Source organism: Brassica oleracea, chromosome C9 (assembly GCF_000695525.1).
Source record: "Brassica oleracea var. oleracea cultivar TO1000 chromosome C9, BOL, whole genome shotgun sequence".
In the NCBI taxonomy this organism is placed as follows: Eukaryota; Viridiplantae; Streptophyta; class Magnoliopsida; order Brassicales; family Brassicaceae; genus Brassica; species Brassica oleracea.
In genome coordinates this window covers 1147198-1169904 of record NC_027756.1, presented here as the reverse complement: position 1 = coordinate 1169904, position 22707 = coordinate 1147198, and the positions used below count along the sequence as shown (strand labels likewise).

The window sequence follows — 22707 nt, the reverse complement described above, 5'->3', positions numbered from 1 at the left end:
TATTAGCTGATATTTATCTATAAAATATTTTTATAATCATATATATGTAAATAACTTGTTAATCAAATTTGAGACTTTTTGTACATAAGATTATTAGTCAATAAATAAATTGAGAGGAACTACTATACTTTTAAAGTTTTACCATGGTATCAAAGATGTGAATGTTACTAGTAAAGCTTGACTATTAGGTGGAAAATTTGAGTAATTCGGCCGTCAGAACGCACTTATTTGATCTTTTCTCTGATGGCATTGCATGCTTTACTAGAAAAAAACGATTATTCAAACGTTTCTAACAATCATCTTGTCAATATTGGATTGCGACGGTCTTGTAGAGGCATTATTTATCTGTTAAACAATATTAAAAATTAGTGAGAATGCACAAAATGCTGTTTTTTTAACTGTATAAATACCAGCACTACTTCATACTTGTGTCTTGAACTTTCTTCACCTTCAACATCAAACACAAATCAATGGCAAGTATCAAGGTTTTCGGACACGCTACTACCACTTCCACCAGGAGAGTCCTCCTCACTCTACACGAGAAAAACCTCGACTATGAGCTCGTCAATGTCGAGCTAAAGGACGGTGAGCACAAGAAAGAGCCTTTCCTCTCCCGCAACGTAAGTATATCCATCTGTGTTGCTCTGCTATTAAGACAGTAAGACCAGACCAAACCATTTTGATGAATCTTGTCCGAATCTTGAATGTTTTGCGTTTGATTTGGATACTGCAGCCTTTTGGTCAAGTTCCAGCCTTTGAAGATGGAGACCTCAAGCTCTTTGGTATGAACCGTTTATAAAAGCAATCATTATCAAAGAAGAAAATTTCATTAACATAATTTGGTTTCTTTTGTGTAGAATCAAGAGCGATTACTCAGTACATAGCTCACCGATACGAAGGCCAAGGAACCAACCTTCTCCCAGCAGACTCCAAGAACATAGCCCACTATGCAACAATGTCCATTGGAACGGAAGTAGAAGCTCACCAGTTCGACCCAGCAGCTTCAAAGCTGAAGAAGAGGCCAAGTTAGCCAGGGTCCTTGATGTCTACGAGGCTAGGCTCAAGGAGTTCAAGTATTTGGCTGGTGAAACTTTTACTTTGACAGATCTTCACCACATTCCTGTGATTCAATACTTGCTTGGAACTCCCACCAAGAAGCTCTTCACCGAGCGTCCACGTGTCAACGAGTGGGTGGCAGAGATCACCAAGAGGCCAGCTTCCCAGAAGATCCTTCAGTGAGAAATTTCTGAAAGCGAAAACACTCTGCTTCAGTTCACAATAATAATGCTCAGAGTAATAATAATGCTCAAGTTCTCAGATACTCTGTTTTGTCCTCTGTTTTTATTCTCAGTTATATGTGTGTGTCTGTTCTTGAGAGATCTTTGTTGAATCAAAATCTATATATCTAATCTTCAAGCTCTTCTATAATAAAACAGCTTAATAAGTTATTTAATACATAGATTCTGTTTTTCATCATCAGTAACGGATCAACAACAGCAAAGACGTACACAAATCCTAATTCAGATCAATCAAATTGGGTTAGTTTGTACCTTGACCGCCTTGAGACGCCGCTAGGTGAAGCAAGCTGGTCTTTTGTCTCCAATGGGTTGCTCACCTACCATTGCCTTCAAAGGACGAAGTAAGACGGATCAGAGTACACACCTGATTAAAGAATCTTCAACTAAACCTCAACAAAATCCAAGCAACATCATCAGCGTGACAAGAACCTATAAAAGAGAGGACTAGACTCCATAGAGGAATTACTGAAATTGAAGAAATACTGATACAATCCGATAGGGTACTTCTCAACAGAACAAAATACAACTTCGAGAAAATCTCAACAAGAGTTTTATTAAAGTAAAGAGAAAAAAAACATGCACCAAAACCAAATAACATAAAACATCCTTCTCCTGAATTCATCAGCAGAGGGAGTTGCAGGCATATACTCAGTACATGCTGTACTTGTCACTGGCCCCATCTGGTCGAAGCATCTTGTAGATGGACATAGCAATCGGAAGAATGGCCGTGAGAGCAATCTGCAGCTGATCAGAGCTGCTGGTTCGGACTGTGATCTGCCCGCTCATCTTGTTGTTAAGCCCTGCACGAAGCGCTATCTTTGAGTTCCTTCCAACAGAGACTTGAGATTGGAGGTTCCCTCCGAGGGCTAAATCGCCTCTCCACTTCACCAGAGACAGTCCTAAAGAGTGTTGGTCCTGGCCTATTGGGAAATCAGCATCCTTGAGCCTGACCTCGAGGTTCGCACCATACGCCGCATCTCCCTGTGATCGCATGGTCCCTGTACTGCCCACAAGCACAAACCTTTTCCCAAGTGCTATTTGGTCCTCGAGTTTGACACCAGTGGCAATGTTCTCGCCCAAGAATGTCACTGAACCTCCAAGAGTCGTCTTGTTCTTCTTCAAGTTCTTGAATTTAGTTTCTCCTCTGACCACATACGCAAGCTGCTTACCTACATTCTGGATATCGAAACCTGCCATGGTGGAGCCACTGTCACCGTGCTTAGCAGACACGGAGGAGTCCAGATGAATGTTGAACTCTTTCTTGTCCTTGGTGGTTTGGACAGTAGCTGTAGCAGGGAACCGGCTTGCTATAGCAAGACTGTATTCCGCATTGACACCGTCATACCCACAGTCATGGTCCCAACCATGGGTATCCAATACTGGCCTGGTTAAGAGCTGTGAAGTGGGTTCCAGGAAACGGTATCGGTAAGCTGAATTATCACTGTCAAATGAAGGTGGCAAGACCATATCTGGTAATGGAACTGGCACTGCAGCTGGAGCACCGTTCTCCGGATCCTCTTCTTCACCGGGATAACCAAACTCATTTTCACCCACCTTCTTCCCGTTTTTCTTCATCTCTCTCATCCTCTTCAACTCCTCTCTCCATTGCTTCTTCTGCAGAAGCTTTACACGATAATCGTACTCCTCCAAATATGCCTTTCTCTGTTCCTTTGAGAGTTTTGCAAGTTGAGTTTTTCGAAGAGGCTTAAATGGTGGCAGCTGATCATACTCATCCTCATCACCATCTTCCTGCTCAGAATCAGACACGTCATCAATTTCAATATCAGAGTCAACACTATCACCACCTTGGTCTGTAGGGAGCTTAGGATGTGCACGTGACTGCAACAGCGAAGACAACAAGTACGGGAGAGGCGGGGATCGAACTCGGAAACCAAATAGTTTACGCTGGTCCAATGGTTCTTGAGGCTTCAGTAGGGAGTTTGCTTCTGACAAAACCTTCAGGGAGTAGCACAACAGCAACAACTGAGGTCTCCACGTTTGACCATTAGGCAGAACCTTAACTCCCTCCCGATTCTTCCTACACAATGGGTGATTCTCAACAAGAGAAACTGGATTCATCAGACTGGGGTTCATCAAACGCAAATCACCAACGGCCTGTCCAATAGACTGTTGAACAATATGTGAGCACTGCGCTACAAACACATCATAGCTCAAAGGGGCGCCAGATGGGCCATCAGGAGGCGCAGAAGCAGCATGGGTCAATGTCACTATGGCATTTTTCCATATGGATGCACCAAGAGAAGCAGTAACCGTCTTTAGCAAGGGCAAATTGTTCAAGTCTCTGTTCTGAGTATCGAGCCGATCCACATAGAGAACAATATCAGGGGGGCATCTCTTCATTACCTTCTTCACCGAAGCCAACATTTTGGAATTGGCACTTTGATCCATTGCAGCAGGCTTCAAACCAGGGGTATCAATAAAGGTAATCTTGATGCCACCAACTGTTTCAGAAATTTCTCTTACTGAATTGGTTGAGAGCCCAAAAGCATCAGTGGACGCCTTCTGATTTCCCAAAATGGAGTTTATCGTAGCACTTTTTCCAACCCCAGCTTTTCCAAGGACCAGTATGTTTAACGAGAAGTTCAACTCTTCGTTTCCCTCAGCCTCATACTCCACAGCCTTCTTCTTTGCAGCATCAAGACTGAATAACTGCCCTGTTTGTCTCCCAGCAAGTAGTGCAATACGGTAAAGAACTTGCGCTGCAATTGAATCTTCTGCTGACTGCCCCAACCTTTGCAAAAGCCGCAAAAACTTCACTCGGAGGCTCTGCAACTTCTCCAATTTCTGTTTCTCTTCCTCGCTCAAGTTAATCTCACTTTCATCCACTGTGACATTCGGATTGGAAAAGATGTTGGGACGGATTGCACGTGGAGCAGCTGCAGGTTTCAAAGGCCTTAAAGATGAACTCAAGCCAGCAGGGCGATCCATAGAGAAAAGCTTCGTACCATCCTGAGATGTTATGGTAAAGTTGCCACCTTCTGAACTTCCACCACCAGTGGCTGCCTTCAACAGTGCGGCCAAAGCTTCAGAATCAAACATTTTCTCCTCGCCTTCATCCTCTGTGTCTACATCCTCCTCAGAATCGGTGACAATCTGGCCGTCAATCCTATCTGACATATTGTTAGAAATATTCGCTTCATCAGAATGGGCCTCGATACCCGAAGAAGCCTTTTCAAGCTCTGCCAAGAACTGTCTTGCAGCTTCAGAACTCCCAAATATCATCTCTTCAGTCTCGTCTTCACTATCAATAACACCTTCTCCTCCAGAAGGTTCATGATCCACTTCCTTGCCTTCAAGACTAAACTCACGAGAAGAAACATTGTCAGCGGCTGGGATTTTGTCTCCATCTTCTTCAGCAATGTTTCCTTCAGAAACTTTCCCGGCCTCTGGGTTAGAGTTTGGTTCAGACTGTAGCTCAGCTGCTGGCTCTGAATCCTCTCTTGCATCAACTGAACCCACAGTTAAACTTTCAGACGCTTGCAATTCTTCTTCTGCTCCACCAACCTTCGGTTCATCAGGCTCTACTCTGGCTGCCTCTGTTAATTTCTTAGCAGCTACATCCTCTGCCTCAGCAGCACTTCTATCAGCAAATTCTAGTTTGGTAGAGTCTGCGATAGAGTCTGCTCCAGAAGTCAACTTTTCTTCTACCTCCTCAACGGATTTATTAGACTCAACTTCAAATCCACCACCATCATTATGGCCAAGTTGATCAAACTTATTAGCCACTTCAAGATTTTCACCATCAGCATTGATCTTCACCTCCTCGATTCCCTCTACGTCCCCTACAACAGCCACCTTTGGTTTTGCCACATCGACATGCACAGATTCTATAGTGGATGAGTCCACAACTTTATTAGTTAACTCCACACTCTCTTCCTCAACAACATCATCAATTTTATCGTCAACATCGACTTCTTCTTCCACACCCGTAGCTTTATTCTCATTCTCCATTTCCGGATTCTCATCCACCATCACTTCAGTGGAAGTCTGTTTCTCTGCAACACCAACACTCTTGTTTTCAAGGTTAGGCTCACCATCGTCTTCAACATCATTCACACCCTCTTCAACAACAGAAGCAGAGGTTTTTCCTGTTAACAAATACATCCGATTAAATCCCTATTTTCCAAAGACAGGATTCAATCCTACTGAAAGAAGATAAAAACAAACCTGATTGCCCATTGTCTTCGACATCACCCACACCCTCTTCAACCTTTTTGTTCTCTTCTTGAGTAACCCCTAGATCATCTTCTCCAGTTATTTTATCAGAAACAGCCTCCAGCTCCGGAGCCACACCCTCTTCAACCTTCTTGTTCTCTTCGGTTGTTTTCTCAGAAACAGCTTCCGGTTCCGGAGATAACACTGAAGCAGTCTCAGGGGAACCAGCCTCGTCGGAAACTTTCTCATCAGCTCCAACCTCCAAACTCGATTTCTCCTCCTTATCAGCTCCACCAGCAATACCTTTATCTGAATCTCCAGACACAGCCTCTGGTGAGGAAGCAAACCCCTTCTCAGTACTCATATCCCCACCGTCTCTACTGGCGGATGCAGCGACGACAGCAGCATAGGTTTTTCCTGTAAACAAATACATCCGATTAAAACTCTGTTTCAAAAGACAGGATTCAATCCTACTGAAGGAAGATAAAAACAAACCTGACTGCCCATTGTCTTCAGCATCACCCACACCCTCTTCAACCTTCTTGTTCTCTTCTTTGGTAGCCCCTACATCATCTTCTCCTGTTGTTTTAGCAGAAACAGCCTCTTCAACCTTCTTGTTCTCTTCGGTAACCCCTGCATCATTTTCTTTAGTTACAGCTTCCGGCTCCGGAGATAACAATGAAGCAGTCTCAGGTGAAGCAGCCTCGTTGGAAACTTTCTCATCAACTCCAACCTCCAAACTCGACTTCTCCTCCTCCTTATCATCTCCACCAACAATCCCATCCGTGGAAGCCTGTTTCTCACCGCCATCAAAACTCCCATTCTCAAGCGTGCTCTTGTCTTCAACATCATCCACACCCTCTTCAACCTTCTTATTCTCTTCTTCCGTAACCCCTACACCATCTTCTCCAGTTGTTTTCTCAGAAACAGCTTCAGGCTTCGATACAGCAGTCTCAGGTGAACCAGCCTCATCGGAAACTTTCTCATCAACACTCTTGTTCTCAATCTTAGCCTCACCATCGTCTTCAACCCCTACATCATCTCCTCCGACTGTTTTCTCGGAAACAACCTCCGGCTCCGGAGATACCGATGAAGCAGCCTCGTCGGAAGCCTTCTCCTCCTCCTCCTTATCAGCTCCGCCAACAACACCTTTATCCGAATCTCCAGCCACAGCCTCCTTCTCCGAATCGAACTCCTGCGACTTCGCACTACTCACAGCCCCACCGGCGGCGGCGGCTACAACAGAAGCATAGGTTTTACCTATCAACAAACAAATCCGATTAAAAACCCTAACTCGATTCAATCCTACTCAAACAAGATAGAATCATAGAAACGACGACGAAGAGAGAAAAAAAACAAACAAACCTGATTGGCTAGAAGCGTAAGGAGGATTCTGCTCTGGTGGAACTGCTCCTTTAGAGTCCATATCCGCTTTGGCTAACTGAGAATTTTTTTTTCTCGAACTCTCAGCCTTTGAGAGAAGGAAGAAAGGGGGAGAGAATTGGGTGAGGAGATAAGGTGTGAGCGAGCGAACAAAATAAAAAAATGTCTCTTTGCTTTAAAATGACATACCTAGCTTTCGTGTGCTCTCCGAAACGCCGTCGTTTTTACTATGAAGATTTTTTTTAAAAAAAATTGTTGGTTCTCACCTACTTATCTTAAGATTTGCTAGGCCACAAAAATATTTTTTTTTTTCCTTTTAAAACCATTATCTACTTATGGGATCTTTGGAGTTTTGTGTATAATAGGCCGGAACTTTGGTTGTCATGTTCAAATGGGCTTCCACTTAAGGCCCATTGTTACTGATTCATGAAGCTACAAAAGAGATTCAAATGGGAAGTATCGTGATTATGTAAAAGTCTAAAAGAGCTATACCAAAAAAAAGGCATGCAAACCCGGTTTGGATAGTTCAAAATTGGGTAGTTCGGTTCAGCCAAAATCTCGCTGAATTAAACGATAAAATCGGTTCATTAGTTAGATGGTTCAGTTTTGTGCCAAAAAAAAATGAAAAAAAAGTTAGATGGTTCAGTTTTAAAACTTTTACCAAAACTAACCAAACTTGGTTATCAAAATTTCGAGTATTTTCACTAGAGATGTCAAACAGGTTTACCCATCCAGTCCTGTTCCGTACCGCGGCGGGTTAGTCATCGAACGGATCACAGCGGACCTGTCCCGTGCGGGCTGCGGTCCTCAGAATGCCGGACCAAACCCGTACCGCAGAACATATAGGCCTTCGCAGGCCGCCCCGCGGGATGCCTCCTTATCTAACCGTCTACTACAGCTTCCTTCATGAATGTTCAAGTGAAAGAGTTGTGTAAGAGAGTTGAAGAGAACTCATTAAACTTCACTAAAGCCTTATCAAAATCAATGCCATAAATATATGTTTGTTCTTGCGTTCTTGAGTTAAAAGCTTTATTTTTTTTTATCAGCATAAAATTTTATTAAGCTTGAATCTGATTAAGTTGTTGTCTTTGTAATAACTTGGCTCAAGTGTTGTATGTCTTCATCAAACCATCTCTCTTTGTAATTCTTTGTCAAATTATACAAGTGACATGATATACAACTAACTTTTCTCCTAAACAACATCATTGTAACCAAATTTTATTTAACAAAAAACACCATTTCACAGTACTAAAAACAAAAATCAATCAACTTAAACAAGAAATCCCACATTGTAATAAAACAATTCATAGTTATGTGTAATAAAAAAGAGAAAACCAAATCAAAACACCACCAGAGCTCGAATCGTCATCGCTGGAGCTGGAGTCGTCATCGCCGGATCTCGAATCATCATCACCGGAGCTCGAATCATCATCGCCGAAACTCTTTATGTTTTCTCGGGGAAAAGTCACAAGAATCACTCTCTATCTCACTCTCTATCTCGTTTTTTCAGGTAAAATAAGAAATAAAAAAATGCGGGTCCATGTAATCCCGCATGATCCGTTTCGGCTCATCCCGTAAAAAAAAATGCGGATCCATGTAATCCCGCATGATCCGTTTCAACCCATCCCGTAAAAGACCCAGTCCCGCAAAGACCCGTCCTGCGAGTCCCGCAAATTTACGAGCCTAGAAAACCTCGTCCCAATACCGTTCCGCAAAAGTCCTTTACGGGCCAGGCCCACTGTCCAAGTCCATGATTGCCATCTCTAATTTTCAGTGAGCTCGTAATTCAGTTTGAAATTTTGGTTATTTCGATTAGTTTTCATATGCAAATGGACTTTTATGTAAGGCCATTGTTACTGATTCATGAAGCTACAAGGGACTCCAAGGACGAGTAAAAACAAAGGAATACACTAATATCACACTTTTGTATCATCCATCTTAGTACAACAACTAAGCAAAGACAATAAGTTTCAAACTTGGTTGGTTTGCAACTTAACAGCCTTAAACGCTGGATGAAGCAACCCGAGCTCGTCTTTCATCTCCAACGGATTGCTAGTCTCGTTCCTCACTCTCTTCACTTTGCGACTAGCCAAAGACTTGTGAGTGAAACCATATATTTGAAGAATCTGGTTGTCACCAAAGTTAAAGGCTCTGTCCATTTGTTTTAGACACCGTTCCACCGGGTAGTCTCCAAACTTCCCGCATGGTTTGCAACCCACAAAGTGAGTCACCAGTGGCCACCTGTGGTCGCCTAGACCAGGATGGTAGTTTTCTATCATTTCTTCATATCGGTCCACGAGGATCCCCCAGTATCCGTGAAGATAGTATCCGCTTTCTAGGTATACCTATAAACAATGCAGCGGCTTAAATGAGAATATAGACCAAAACCACAACAAGATACAACTTTTTTTTAATGATATAAAAAGGAAGTGTGGCTGCTGAGAATTGAACCCAGGTCTCCACGGCCACAACGTGGGGTACTAACCACTATACTACAGCCACTTTGTTGTAATTGTGATTTAGCATGATGAGATATATAAATCTTTATGTGATGAAGAGATGCTATAAACTGACAAGATGCCACTCACATTGTCATTTGTGAAAATAAATCCAGTCTTTAGGTGATCAAGAGACGCTATAAAACAACAAGATGCATACCACATTGTGACGTGTGGGCAAAATAAGCTTATATTTATGTAATCAAGAGATGCTAAAAAGTATAAACCGATAAGATGCAACTCACATTGTGATTTATAAGCAAAAAAAAATTATAATTGATGTAATCAAGAGATGCTCTAGACTTTCTAAGTATTGGTATCAAAATTTAAGTTTATTACCTTATTTCCCCAAGTGTCTCGCTGAGTAGCCAAGAGATAAACCATAGCAGACTGATCATCAGCTTCGAAAACCGGCCTACCCTTGAGCTCACGGGTCAAAACCTTACCCGCTTCCTCGCGGATCTTCCCTTTAGGACCCATAGGAGCCCAAGTATCAAGCAAATCAAGCGCCCACTGATTGTTCCTAAGCAAGAAACTCCCAGTGTTCAACCCAATCCAATTCTTCTCATCGTAAACCATCTCATTCCACCCGTGCATCACAAGGTTATACTCTTTATACCTCTCCCACGGAAGCTCAAAGGCCATGTCAGTAAACATAGCATCACTATCCATCCACCATAGAAACTCAACCTCAGGATGAGACAGCAGAAGCTTCCTGATCAACGGCAGCTTCGCCCAGAACCCAGCCATCTCAGCATCGAGGAGAGCCATGTTGTAGAAGATCTCTATCCCGTGGAGCCTACAGTAATCGATCTTGTTCTTGATGGACTTCAAGAGGTAGTGATCTCCGACGGGATTCTCGCACGGCTTTGGCGCAGAGCCTGTCACTAAGAGGACACGTGGCTTGTTCGGTCCGATGAAGTTGGGGAAGGTCGGGTTCTTGGCTAACCAGTCGGATCTCTGCTCGTCCCAATCGGATATCTTGGGTCCGAGAGTGTACGGCTTGTTCGGGTCGGGTTTGTCTTCTTCTCCTTCGTCGACGAAGATCTTGTTGATGTCGAACGTCTCGTAGTTATTACTCCCGGCGGAGTTACCGTCGCCGGAGGTAGAAGAAGATGAATCTCCGCCGGTTTGGATTTCTTCTAGGACGCGGTGAGGCTCAGCTCGTTTGCGCGATGGTTGGAAATGCTGATGGATCTCGTCGAGGTCTTGCTCCGGTGTACCGAATTTGCCGGCGCCGATTGTGCCACGTAGGACGACTACGGTGAGAACGAGGCAGAGAACCGTTACCTTGAGGTGGCGTAAAGCTCTTTGGATTCTCCGGCACCGGTGAGGTCCTAGACACCTCTCGATCATCGTTCTATAATCTTCTTCTTCTTCGTCGATATCCTCTCTGTTTTTTAATGACAAGATCTGAGTTTCCATTAGTGAAGATACGAATTTCGGACACTGTTATTTAACGAAGTTACTACAATAGACTTTGTGTTTGGACATGACAGTCGAGGTTGTCTTGTCTGAATTTTTACTCGGTTCTGTCGGTGGTGGTAGTGTGTGTTAGTGATGTTGTTTACACGTGGCGATATTTCAGGGGTATGTGACTTGTGATCAATTATCCTGACCGTTGATGCAGCATGGATCTAGATATCGGAGAGCGTTGAAAAGTCAGCTCGTTAATACTGTAGTTCTTTTTTTTATATAAATAGAAAAAGGTTGAAAAGAAAAGGGAACAAAATAGACAATGATTTTCAACTTATTTGGATATGATCCATGTTTGGAATTGCCCAGGCGCAAAGTGTGCGGCTGACCCAGGCCTAGCACCGAATCAATTAAACAGAGAGAATACGGAGATTAATCGGTGCCTAGTTTTACAATATTAACTTATAAAATTATCTGTATGTCAATATATATCGTGTGGTGTGGTGGCATTTAGCTTTTTTTTGTTGGAATCTAGAGGTCAGGGGTTCGAAAAACAACAGATACTTGTATCATATTTTTCTCGATTTAAGCTTAAATGAGGAGTAAACTAGACATTTTGTTTTTTTATCTTTTCCAACTCAAAATCTGCAACCCTAATCCTCGCCGTCAATCGTTTTAAGAACATTTCTACAGCATGTTGGTACACTTTCTTTTATCTTTTACACTTGAACACGATAAACAGGAACAAAGTCTCTAAGTTTCAACACATCACACTAGATTTTAGCAAGATCTGAGCAATTTTTTTATTAATTTTTTACGTTTTCAGAATTTTGGGCTGATTCTGTTTAAATCGCGGCGGTGTCATTCCGCCGACCGCTTTTCCGGCACGGTCCGGCACGTATACAGTGTCTGCGGCTGCGTTTTAGAACCTTGGATGATTAATTACTAATTAGAGGTTGGTAAGTTACCAAATAACTTTTTGAATTTATTTGCTTCTGATACGCTCTTTTCTTAATAACTTCTCTTCGTTAATATCAAAAACAGTGGATTTTATTTTTGTCTGTAAAATTTACATAACATCTAATTAAAATGCTCTTTCTGTTTATATATATGACTGTAAACGACAGGAGAAAGTAAAAGAAAATTTGTATACATATGTCTATTTAATCTCTTACTACGTTTGTGCAATAAAAGAAAAGAAATCCACAACTCTTAATTTCTCAAATTCAGAACAAATAGTTAATTATTTTTATTTTTGTATATCAGGACTGATACTGTTATAATCACAAACAGAATTTAAGAGGAGATTATCGGTCTGTGTATTTCAATTGATCTTGAAATTTAATTTAATGTTATTTGTTTTATAATTTTAAATTTATGGTTAAAATTATCTGTGTTAATAATCTATGAATCTTAGTTCAAATATGCAGTGGATTCGAATTCATAATAATTTTAGTTACTTAAAAAATACTATTTGCTAAAAGTACAAAAACTTAATACCAAAATAAACACATAGATTTGTTACTAGCTAAAATTCACTAGTTAGATTTGGTAATTAATAAATTTAATATTTAAATTATATATAAATTTCAAATCAATTAAAATTCATGAACAAATAACACCTTTTAAATATTTATTATAATCATAAGTATTTCAATTACTGTTCTGTATGTTTAATAACATTTTCTAAAAATGGGAAATATAAGAACTAAAAGTTTTTCCTCATGCAAGTAGTAGTTAAGCACATACAGTATACCAAAAAGATGACTAAACTAAGCTAGTCAGACCTAAGATGGACATAGCTTTCTCAAGGTAACGGAGATTCTTCGTTTCTGATCAATTTCTTCTCCTTCCCATACCTGAAACCCAATCTGTTTCCGGTTAATCTCGTGTTTCCATCCATACCTAGCTTCTCCAGACATGAGAATAAGAGATCCTGGGCTCAACAAAACATCCACGTCTTCACCTTCTCCCTTCTCTGCGGGACTGAACCGCATCACGCAAGGTGACTCCAGAGAGACTATGGCAATTCCATCTTCAAAACGCAGCAGATCAACATGTGCACAAATCCCCTGTTAAAAGATCATTTCAATGTCACGAAATCTTGATGTAACGTGTGATCAATTCAAATGATTTGCTTCTATTCATTGTGCAACTCTCTTAAACTATCTAACTGTTATGCTCCACGAAACCTTAACAAGCTGTTGCTTTATCTTCTTAGAGCTTTTGCATTATCCAGAGTTAAAAGATCATTCTGTCTATGACTGATTATTTTACTCATTGTGTAACTCTCTTGAATTTTTTAGGTGTAATGCTCCAAGAACTATTACAAGCGGTTACGCTATTGGTTTCTTCTAGCTTTTGCATTTGTCATGAATGGTAATCGAATGACTGGATAAAATATGATTGATAACCTTTAAACTATCTAATTCTATAGTCCTACAAGAAACCATAACAAGATGTTATCTATTGGTACTCTAGTTAAGAAGTGAAAGCATCGTACCTCACCTGGTTGGTATAAATTGACAATGAGCTGGTCGAACAGAGGTTCTCTACACAGCAAATCAGCAGGCAACACCGGAAGATCAACAGATTCCACGGACTCGAGTATGAGCTCAGATAGTTCTGTTGCCCATGAAGGCAGATCACCAAATCTCATCGCCTTTCAAAAGAAAAAGAAAAAAAACAGAACCTTTAGTTTCTTTTCAACGTTTCGCACTTAAAACTCCAAGAAACAAAACACCAAAGAACCCAAAAAAAAAACATGAACCGTAACTCCTGTTTGGTAAGAAAACAACAGAAGTAACCATAATCCATACAACTTGGCTTCAAATCTTTAAATCACTTAAAGAGGAAACAGAACACACTGCACACATAGGAAAACACGATGCCCAACTCATTCATACACCAATCAAGGCGTGTTTCATAAATAAAATCGAACAATTCCAATTTTGTGTTAGTGTTTTAGTACCTGGTTAATAGATTCCTCAACGAACCAACCTTCTGCAAAATTTTATAAAGAACAAAACTTTAAGCTAAGGAAAGCTAAATAAGTAAGATCAATGGGCATTTGAAGTGGTAAGAGCGAAGGGTACCGTTGAGAATGGCGGAGAGTAAATCAGACTGATGATGAACAGAGAGAAAGTTTCTACATAGCCATAAACCATTGATCTTCTCCACTCTTTCCCAAACCGCCTTCGTTTCGCGATCTGCGAGATGCTCATCGTCTGACGAATCGCCAAACGCCGCCTTCAAGTGCGCTTCTTCTTCTTCCTCGTCCATTATTTTCGATCACAAGAGGTTTCCGTTTCATTTCTCTCAGGTTTCGATCAAACAGGTTCAGCAAGTATGTTTATGATTGGGCCCTTGCAGAAACAACTATAGCTTATTGGGCTTTTAACTTCTTTTGCTTTATCTGTAACTAATATAAAAATGCCCTTTTCATTGTTTTCTTCTCATGATTACAAACCAAAAAATTAACATTCAAATTGACCGTCTTAAAATCAAATTACAAACAGGTCATGTGATGTATCGAAGTATCGATACGCTGCCCATGCGCCGCCCACGTGCCTAACTACAACAACAACTGTTTGACGAACCAAACTCCCCCCATGTATCTGTCGAGACGTTGTAGCAAGCGTGGCGGTTCGGTTCTTTACTTGTCTTAAAAATTGGGAAAAATTAACGACAAAAATGGTGACGGTAAAAATAATTTGAAAATTTAGATAAATTAATAAACTATAAGCTGATGTTGATTAAGCAGATTAGTATTTTCAGAATAGTAGTATGGTTTAGTATTGATTAACAGAAAAGTTTGACTATAGTGATTCTGGGTGTGTTGTTATGTGGCAAAGTTAAAAGGTTTGACTGACCTGTGGAGTCAATCTCCGGAAAAAGCAAGTAGAATCTTGTTACCCAAGTGCTTACTGCACAAGCGGATCTAACTCTCGCTTTCCTTTTCAAGAAACTAGTAAAGGGAACATTTTCATTCATTTATTTATAAGGACATAAATATGGAAAAGACCCATTCTAAAAAAAGAAGCAAAATCTACTATGTTGATGGTTGTATAGTAGGCTTATAGTGCAGTAATTATAGCCATCGTACTCTTAACAACAATAAGTAAATAATCACATGCATTCATTATAGAGCTTTTTGACTTTTTTCCAAAAACAAAATGTTGTTGGTATTGTATTTGTATATGAATTCTATATTTACTGAATACTATATACCGTTTATACTTATATTCTATTATTTTATGATTGGTTGAATTATATTTAGCAACTTTTTTGAAAAATATTCATTCATAATTTTTTCTTTCTTAAATAACATATAGTACGAAAAAGGAATAAATATACATTATTTTGTTCAGCACTATGGATATATAAGTGGGTCAAGTTATTTTTATATCCGACCAATAATACAATAAAGTTGCAGGCATTTTTTTTTATAAAAAAATTGATTTATAAATTGACCAGGGGGAGTAATCATTTACATGAAAATCTCTGTGAAATAATTATTCTTTTTCCATTTTCGCGTCTATCCTCCTTTCTCCTCCTATCTCTTCTCTCTATCTATAATCTATCGGGAACCACCAAGCGGTTCGTTCTTCTTCTTGGATCAATCAACGCGAAACGAAGTCAATATGGTTGAGACGAGGAGTAGCTCTTCCGCTTCAAAGCGTTTCTGTTCCTCCTCATCCCCTGAACCGTCGGCGTCGTCTCCGCGCCCCTCGAAGCGATCTAAGGTCAAGATCGATGCCGCCTCTACTGCTATCGAATCCGTGAGATTTGTTTGATTGCTTGCGTCCGTATTTCGAATCTGAATTTTGATTTTGAATCTGATTTTGAAATTTTTGGATGACCTAGGCGTCGGCGTCTGCGGCGGCGGAACCGGCGGGGTCTTCGTCGGCTAGCGAGGTTCCGATCGAGAACCAAGGGCCTGGTTCGGATCCTGGATCGGAATCTGGAGAGCCGGAGCTGAGATCCTCTGATCCGCAGCAAGGTGTGGATGCTGCGGAGAAGCCTGTTGTTCTCACTGATGTGCCTTTGAGGGAGGCTTCTCCTGAAATTGATGCTAACCATGAAGTTGATGTATTGGCTACACCTACTGTTGCAGGTTTTGGTCTCTGCTCTTAGTGTCTATAAAGAAAGAGTTAGCATTTCTAATGTTTTGGTGTGTTTGTGGATTTAGAGGAAGTGGTGGCGGATGGTGAGAAGTCGAAGGCCGGGAAGAAAAGGGCTAAGGCTCCATGGGCGAAGCTACTTTCTCAGTATCCTCAGGTAAAGCATGTGAATTGCACATTGACGGCTTAGCAGTGTGAAACCAAACAAGATCTAGTCTTTTAGTTCACTCAGAACGAGATTAGTTGTCTGCATGTCCGTTTCTTTTATTTTGTCAGACAGTTGCATCCTGTCCTAGTTCTTAGCAGTTAGGAGACTCTGCTTTTCAAGTTTTCACTTTTGTTTCTGACTGACGTGAGGTATTTTTATCTGCAATTTCAGAACCCTCACCGTATCATGAGGGGACCTGTGTTCACTGTTGGACGTCGGGGATGTGATTTATCTATCAAAGACCAGTCAATGCCCATCACCCTTTGTGAACTGAAGCAGGCTGAGGTAAAAACATCTTACAGTACATATCTAACTCGGTCTTTTATTGACTTTAAGGAAAAAAAGCCGTTTGCTTACCTAGTTTTTGGGCAGAACGGAGGTCCATCGGTTGCAACTTTGGAGATAACTGGGAATGGAGTTCTTGTTCAGGTGAATGGAAAGTGTTACCAGAAAGGTGCTCTCGTTCACCTCCGGGGTGGGGACGAGGTGATCTTCAACATTTCTGGGAGACATGCTTATGTATCCTTTTTGGAGTTGTGTGAATATATTTTTTGATTTCACGTTTATGTTTTTTTAATAATGTTCTTGCCATTTGATTTCAGTGGTTTCTTGCAAACTTTTTCTTAACGTTTCTCTAGATATTTCAACCTCTTAAAGATGAAAATCAAGCCGCTCCTGACAGAGCTTCTTCACAGATTTTATTTGAAACTCGAGGTGGCCGGGTTCATTCTGAGACAAGAGCAGGAGAGTCCTCAGCTGTTGATGGGGCCTCTATATTGGCATCTCTATCAAAGTACCGCAACTTACATCTTCGACCACCAATTGCTAAATCTGCCAAAAGGCAGCAAAATCCAGAGGTTCCACAGGAGCCTCCCAGCTGCAATGATTGCATCTCAGATACCGACATGAACGATGCTGATAGTAACAATGATCATGCTGCTATTGCTTCAGTGGAGAAAACTGCTGCTTCAACCTCTTACACTGCCAATGAGAATCTGAATGCCGATGGCAGTGGACTGGATCCTTTTCAAGAAGCCGATGGTGGAAACCCTCCTGCTTCTGGTTATGAAATTAGACCGATCTTGCGCCTTCTTGGGGAATCCTCTTCTCTGGATATAAGAGGCATCTCCAAATTGCTGGATGAACGAAGGGAAGTGAGAGAACTCCTTAAAGAATTTGACATTTCATCTACTATATCGACTAGACGTCAAGCGTTTAAGGATAGTCTGCGAGGAGGAGTACTAATTGCTCAGAACATAGATGTTTCTTTGGATAGCTTCCCTTATTTTCTAAGGTCTGAATGCTATATATTATGCTAAACTCCACTATACATCTGGATTTTGATGGTTTGATGATTTATAGTCAAAACAACTTCTGAATTCTTGCAGTGCTACTACGAAGGATGTTTTAATAGCATCGATGTATGTCCATATGAAGGGTGGAAGCAAGTTCGCGAAGTATGCGTCTGACTTGCCTACAACGAGCCCCCGTATCTTGCTGTCTGGACCAGCAGGTATGAGGCTTTACCATAAGTGTTTCTACTATTTCTACTGTCCTTTCCTCGAGCCAAGTTTACCTTACGATAAGTGTATAACCATGTTTTACCGTATGACGTATTATTAGGCTCTGAGATATATCAGGAAATGTTGGCAAAAGCATTTGCGAAGAATTTTGGGGCCAAGTTAATGATCGCTGACTCTCTTCTATTGCCTGGGGTACTTCTCCTTTTCTCCCATTAGTTTCTCTTTTGTGATAGCATTACAATTTTGTTTTGTTTATTAAAATAATTTTCTGTCATCTTGAGCAAGTGGATATTAAGCTTAGATGCTATATTTGTCACAGTGTCCACTCTTCCATTGTATCAACTGGCTCTTAGAAAATTAGTAGGTTTGGTCGGTCACTTCAGGGATTTCATTGATATTTTTAATGTTTCTGGATGGCTTCAGGGATCACCAGCCAGGGAAGCTGAATCTTCTAAAGAAGGTTCTAGGCGTGAAAGGCTCTCTATGCTTGCTAAACGAGCTGTTCAGGCTGCACAAGCATTGCAGCATAAGAAACCAACTTCTAGTGTTGACGCAGATATAACAGGAGGATCAACGTTGGGTTCTCAAGCTTTGCCAAAGCAAGAAGTGTCAACAGCAACTTCTAAGAGTTACACGTTTAAAACAGGCATGATGGGCTTTGTCATTTGATTGTTCACTTTCTTATGTACTCTTCACGTGTTATTGAACAGGCACTTCTATCATTTTAGGTGACCGAGTCAAGTTTCTAGGTCCTTCATCATCTGCAATTTCTTCTCTTCAAGGCCCACCACTTAGGTATGGTTTTCCTGTTTTTAAGTCTTCACATCTGCTGTATTAAGGACTCAATTCTAACACTTTTCCTTCTTTGTACTTATAGGGGACCAACCATTGGTTTCCAGGGAAAAGTAGTCCTTGCTTTTGAAGACAATGCTTCATCAAAAATTGGGATTAGATTCGATAGGCCTGTTCCAGATGGCAATGATCTTGGTGGCCTCTGCGAAGAGGACCATGGTTTCTTTTGTGCTGGTAATTGACGGGCTTTTATTTCCAATTTTAACTCGCTTGAAAATATATTATTTTACTGATATCTTTGTGTGTGTGCAGCTAGCTCACTTCGATTAGATGGTTCTTCTGGTGATGATGCTGATAAACTCGCCATTAATGAAATCTTTGAGGTACATTTTACTTGAACTAATGGGAGAGTACTGCTTGGTCCTTTTAGGTGCAGGATTGTTAACCCTCTTGACACATATCATAGGTCGCACTTAGTGAGGCTGAAGGAGAGTCATTAATATTGTTCCTTAAAGATATTGAGAAATCTCTGGTGGGGAATAGTGACGTATATGCAACCTTGAAGAGCAAGCTCGAGAATTTACCGGATAATATTGTTGTCATGGCCTCACAAACCCAGTTGGACACCAGAAAGGAGAAAGTAAGTAGGAGTCTTATCTAATCTTCTCTGTTTCTCTTTTGGCATCAGTATTAGTTGATTGGAGTTTTGGTTGTTCTTTTTCAAGGCCCATCCTGGAGGTTTCTTGTTTACTAAGTTTGGCGGCAACCAGACAGCCTTACTAGATCTTGCATTTCCGGTATGGTGATTATTCTCCACTTTCGAAATTGCATTGAATGTTTTTGAGATGTTGAATGTTATTTTGCGTATCATCTGCAGGATAATTTTAGTAAGCTGCACGACAGGAGCAAAGAAACACCTAAATCAATGAAACAAATAACTCGGCTATTTCCTAACAAAGTCGCCATCCAGTTACCTCAGGTCGATATCTTTATTCATTTCTTCTCGTCTGGGTTCATTTTGTTTTTCACTTTCTTATGCTCTTTAAGACATAATAGGATGAAGCTTTGCTCTCGGACTGGAAGGAGAAACTGGACCGTGATACAGAGCTTTTGAAAGTTCAGGCTAATATAACCAGCATCCTTGGAGTGAGCATCTTCTTATCAAGTCCGTTTGCTCTAAGCGTTCCTGTTTTTTTTTTTTGGCTTACGTCTTTGTTAATAATGCCTACAGGTACTCACCAAAAACCGTCTGGACTGCCCTGACCTTGGAACCTTGTCCATCAAAGATCAAACCCTTCTTCCCGAAAGTGGGCCACTTTCACTCACCCTTTTTTATTATTTTCTTTCTGCTTTGATGGTGACTAACCAATTACTATATGTGTTTCTAGGTGCTGAGAAAGTGGTTGGTTGGGCCTTCAGCCACCATCTTATGAACTGTTCAGAACCTATAGTCAAAGACAACAAGCTTGTTATCTCAGCGGAAAGGTTAGCTTCGTTGTATATTCTGAAATACTGTAACCTTAGATTTGAAAATAACATTGTAGCATGTGCTGCAGCATTACATATGGCCTGCAGATGTTGCAGGGTGTTCAAAACGAAAACATGAGTCTAAAGAAATCACTCAAGGTAATATTATGTAATTTTATTTCGTTCCTCCCAAGTTAGTCAGTAAGTTTCGGATCTAAGAGTTGCTTTGCTATGGCTGTTTCAGGATGTTGTTACTGAGAACGAATTTGAGAAAAAACTCTTATCAGATGTCATTCCCCCTAGCGATATAGGTGTTTCGTTTGATGATATTGGAGCTCTAGAGAATGTGAAGGACACATTGAAAGAGTTGGTCATGCTTCCTCTTCAAAGACCCGAATTATTTGATAAAGGCCAGCTAACCAAGGTACTTTTCAAGATAAATATGTTTGTCTTCTCTCGTTTCTGGACATCAAATATATATGATCACGTTATACTGCAGCCTACGAAAGGTATTCTGTTGTTTGGACCTCCTGGTACCGGGAAGACGATGCTGGCAAAGGCAGTAGCAACTGAAGCTGGCGCAAACTTCATCAATATCTCAATGTCCAGTATTACTTCAAAGGTATCTTAATATTTGTGTATGCCTTTCTAAAAAATTGTAATTGACTAACTAATACGAATGATTTGCAGTGGTTTGGTGAGGGAGAGAAGTATGTGAAAGCTGTCTTCTCTTTAGCGAGCAAGATCGCACCAAGTGTCATTTTTGTTGATGAGGTATGCTTAGAAGCGTTGTGTGTTTCACGTCTCCTTCGAAGCCAAGCTTTTATGTACTTTCTCGACCTGATGATTGCTGAGAAAATAATGTTTAGGTGGATAGCATGTTGGGAAGACGTGAGAATCCAGGGGAACATGAAGCTATGCGTAAGATGAAGAACGAATTCATGATAAACTGGGACGGTCTACGAACAAAGGACAGAGAACGAGTTCTGGTACTTGCTGCTACCAACAGACCATTTGACCTCGACGAAGCAGTTATTAGACGGCTTCCCCGGAGGTAAAGCGGTCATACATTCTATGTCTCTAATATCCATCATGTAGTAACTATCACTGATGCATACTTGTATGCAGATTGATGGTTAATCTTCCAGATGCCACGAACAGATCAAAGATCTTGAGCGTTATTCTAGCTAAAGAAGAAATAGGACCAGACGTTGATTTAGAAGCGATTGCAAACATGACAGATGGCTACTCAGGAAGTGACTTGAAGGTCTCTCCTTGAATCTCAATCTCCTTGGCTTGTACCAAAACTCACATTCTATTATTTGGTTGCAGAATCTTTGTGTAACTGCGGCGCATCTTCCGATTAGAGAAATACTGGAGAAAGAAAAAAAGGTTTGGTTTCCAACTTCTAATGCATTTTGCTTCTAATTCCAAAAGACCATTTATATTTACACTTGACTGTTGTTTTGGTTACAGGAAAAAACTGCAGCTGAGGCTGAAAACCGTCCAACGCCTCCATTGTATAGCTGCACAGACATTCGTCCACTGACAATGACTGATTTCAAGGCTGCCCATGAACAGGTAATTGTATTAAAAAAAACTCAAATTGGTTTGGCATTGTGTTCTTATGTAACATCTGAAAATAGTGACTAAATGATGTCAAATACATATATATAGGTATGTGCGAGTGTGTCTACAGACTCATCAAACATGAACGAGCTTCAGCAATGGAATGAGCTGTATGGAGAAGGAGGGTCAAGGAAGAAGACGTCCTTGAGCTACTTCATGTAGATGAGACAGAGTGAGAGAAGGAGACAGAGATATTTGTTCGGTTTTTTTAATCTGATTTTGGTCCCTTTTTCTTAATTTATAAAATTTATGTACAGAAGAGAGAAAGAGTGTTGTTCGTTTCCTTGTCTAATTCATTTTCTTTCTCAGCATAAAACATTCGCTGTATAATCTATTTACCTGCGTATGTACATGAGGTTCTGTATCTTTTGAAGGATACATACATGTTTCTAAAAATCCTGAAAAGGTATGCCCTCTGTTTAGATAAAACTTGCAATCTTAAGATGTTAGTTTTGACCAAAAGAAAAAAGAAAGTTATGACCTTAAGAGTGTTTGTAGACTTGCTACGTCTTCTTAGGGTTTAAATTTCTGTTCATACTTATGATCATATGTCCGGCTTTCATCAGTCTGCTAAATCTAACTTTTAAAGTAATATGACATGAGTGTTCTTCACCATTCTTTTACATATGCTTTAAATGTCTATAAATGGTCTTTTTGTTCAAAAACTAATTTATTTTCCCTACAAAGGTTTGCAGATAGTAGAACAATGAACGCCTTACTTTAGTTATAAGCAAAAGATTGGTTTCTTTTGGTGTTGATGATGCTTCTAGGAGAATATCCAACGGTGTCGGATACCTGCATGGAGATGAGAAGTTTGATGTCCTGTGCAGTTCAATTTCTGAGTCATTTTTTTCCGTACAAGTCATTCTGGTCATCCCTTATATTGTAATCCCAGCAAACACTATGTGACTATTCTTCCGCTGTTCGACTTTGTCGTGAAGGTTCCCTCGACGCATTCAAGCACCGTCTTGAAGCCGTACCGGAGAGAATTCAAGACTAAGAAGGTACCAAAGAAGTAAAAGGAAAGATGTGAAGTTAGTAAGACCACGTTTTACTTTTTAGATATAATAATTAAGAATATTAATTTTTTTTGTTTCAGGTTAGTTTCAGGAAGGGGCAGTATAGTATTAATTTATAAAGTTAACGCTGTATATAGAAACGTTAGGGAAAATGGTTATGCAATGAATTATGTGT

At 40.5% G+C, this 22707-nt stretch overlaps 5 protein-coding genes and 1 non-coding gene across 7 annotated transcripts; 2 read left to right on the top strand and 4 right to left on the bottom strand.

The window, feature by feature from the left end:
* Nucleotides 1–123: 123 nt before the first annotated feature.
* Nucleotides 124–1243, top strand: LOC106317303 (glutathione S-transferase F3). The gene is given in 4 exon segments (XM_013755144.1): nt 124–620; nt 734–782; nt 858–1003; nt 1006–1243. Coding segments are annotated over 4 exon segments (579 nt in total). The 5' UTR covers nt 124–470; the 3' UTR covers nt 1240–1243.
* Nucleotides 1244–1730: 487 nt separating this feature from the next.
* On the bottom strand, nt 1731–7038 carry LOC106317302 (translocase of chloroplast 159, chloroplastic). Its single transcript, XM_013755143.1, has 4 exons — nt 6840–7038; nt 5970–6734; nt 5487–5891; nt 1731–5407 (listed from the first exon to the last, which is right to left on the bottom strand). The coding sequence occupies exons 1-4, from the start codon at nt 6898–6900 to the stop codon at nt 1947–1949; spliced, it is 4692 nt and encodes a 1563-aa protein (XP_013610597.1). The 5' UTR covers nt 6901–7038; the 3' UTR covers nt 1731–1946.
* A 1631-nt stretch (nt 7039–8669) lies between these two features.
* Nucleotides 8670–10845, bottom strand: LOC106319264 (xyloglucan 6-xylosyltransferase 2). The gene is made up of 2 exons (XM_013757542.1): nt 9695–10845; nt 8670–9202 (listed from the first exon to the last, which is right to left on the bottom strand). Exons 1-2 carry the CDS (start codon nt 10778–10780, stop codon nt 8828–8830), a joined length of 1461 nt encoding a protein of 486 aa, XP_013612996.1. The 5' UTR covers nt 10781–10845; the 3' UTR covers nt 8670–8827.
* TRNAH-GUG lies at nt 9288–9359 on the bottom strand. The gene has a single exon. It is a non-coding gene; the product is annotated as a tRNA-His (tRNA).
* Nucleotides 10846–12396: 1551 nt separating the features above from the next.
* On the bottom strand, nt 12397–14084 carry LOC106318104 (uncharacterized protein P8A3.02c). The gene is made up of 4 exons (XM_013755957.1): nt 13867–14084; nt 13743–13774; nt 13275–13433; nt 12397–12843 (listed from the first exon to the last, which is right to left on the bottom strand). The coding sequence occupies exons 1-4, from the start codon at nt 14051–14053 to the stop codon at nt 12559–12561; spliced, it is 663 nt and encodes a 220-aa protein (XP_013611411.1). The 5' UTR covers nt 14054–14084; the 3' UTR covers nt 12397–12558.
* Nucleotides 14085–15280: 1196 nt separating this feature from the next.
* Nucleotides 15281–21942, top strand: LOC106318103. 2 transcript variants are annotated; one of them, XM_013755956.1, is made up of 27 exons: nt 15281–15516; nt 15638–15887; nt 15963–16051; nt 16274–16387; nt 16475–16621; nt 16741–17396; nt 17491–17615; nt 17726–17817; nt 18049–18271; nt 18354–18420; nt 18503–18651; nt 18730–18800; nt 18884–19057; nt 19143–19214; nt 19295–19396; nt 19474–19563; nt 19649–19724; nt 19806–19902; nt 19974–20043; nt 20129–20308; nt 20384–20506; nt 20575–20658; nt 20754–20938; nt 21013–21151; nt 21217–21276; nt 21361–21465; nt 21562–21942. In XM_013755956.1, the coding sequence occupies exons 1-27, from the start codon at nt 15415–15417 to the stop codon at nt 21673–21675; spliced, it is 3756 nt and encodes a 1251-aa protein (XP_013611410.1). In that variant the 5' UTR covers nt 15281–15414; the 3' UTR covers nt 21676–21942. The 2 variants fall into 2 exon arrangements, with proteins under 2 accessions (XP_013611410.1, XP_013611408.1); XM_013755954.1 differs by having other exon boundaries at nt 15281–15552.
* Nucleotides 21943–22707: the final 765 nt, after the last annotated feature.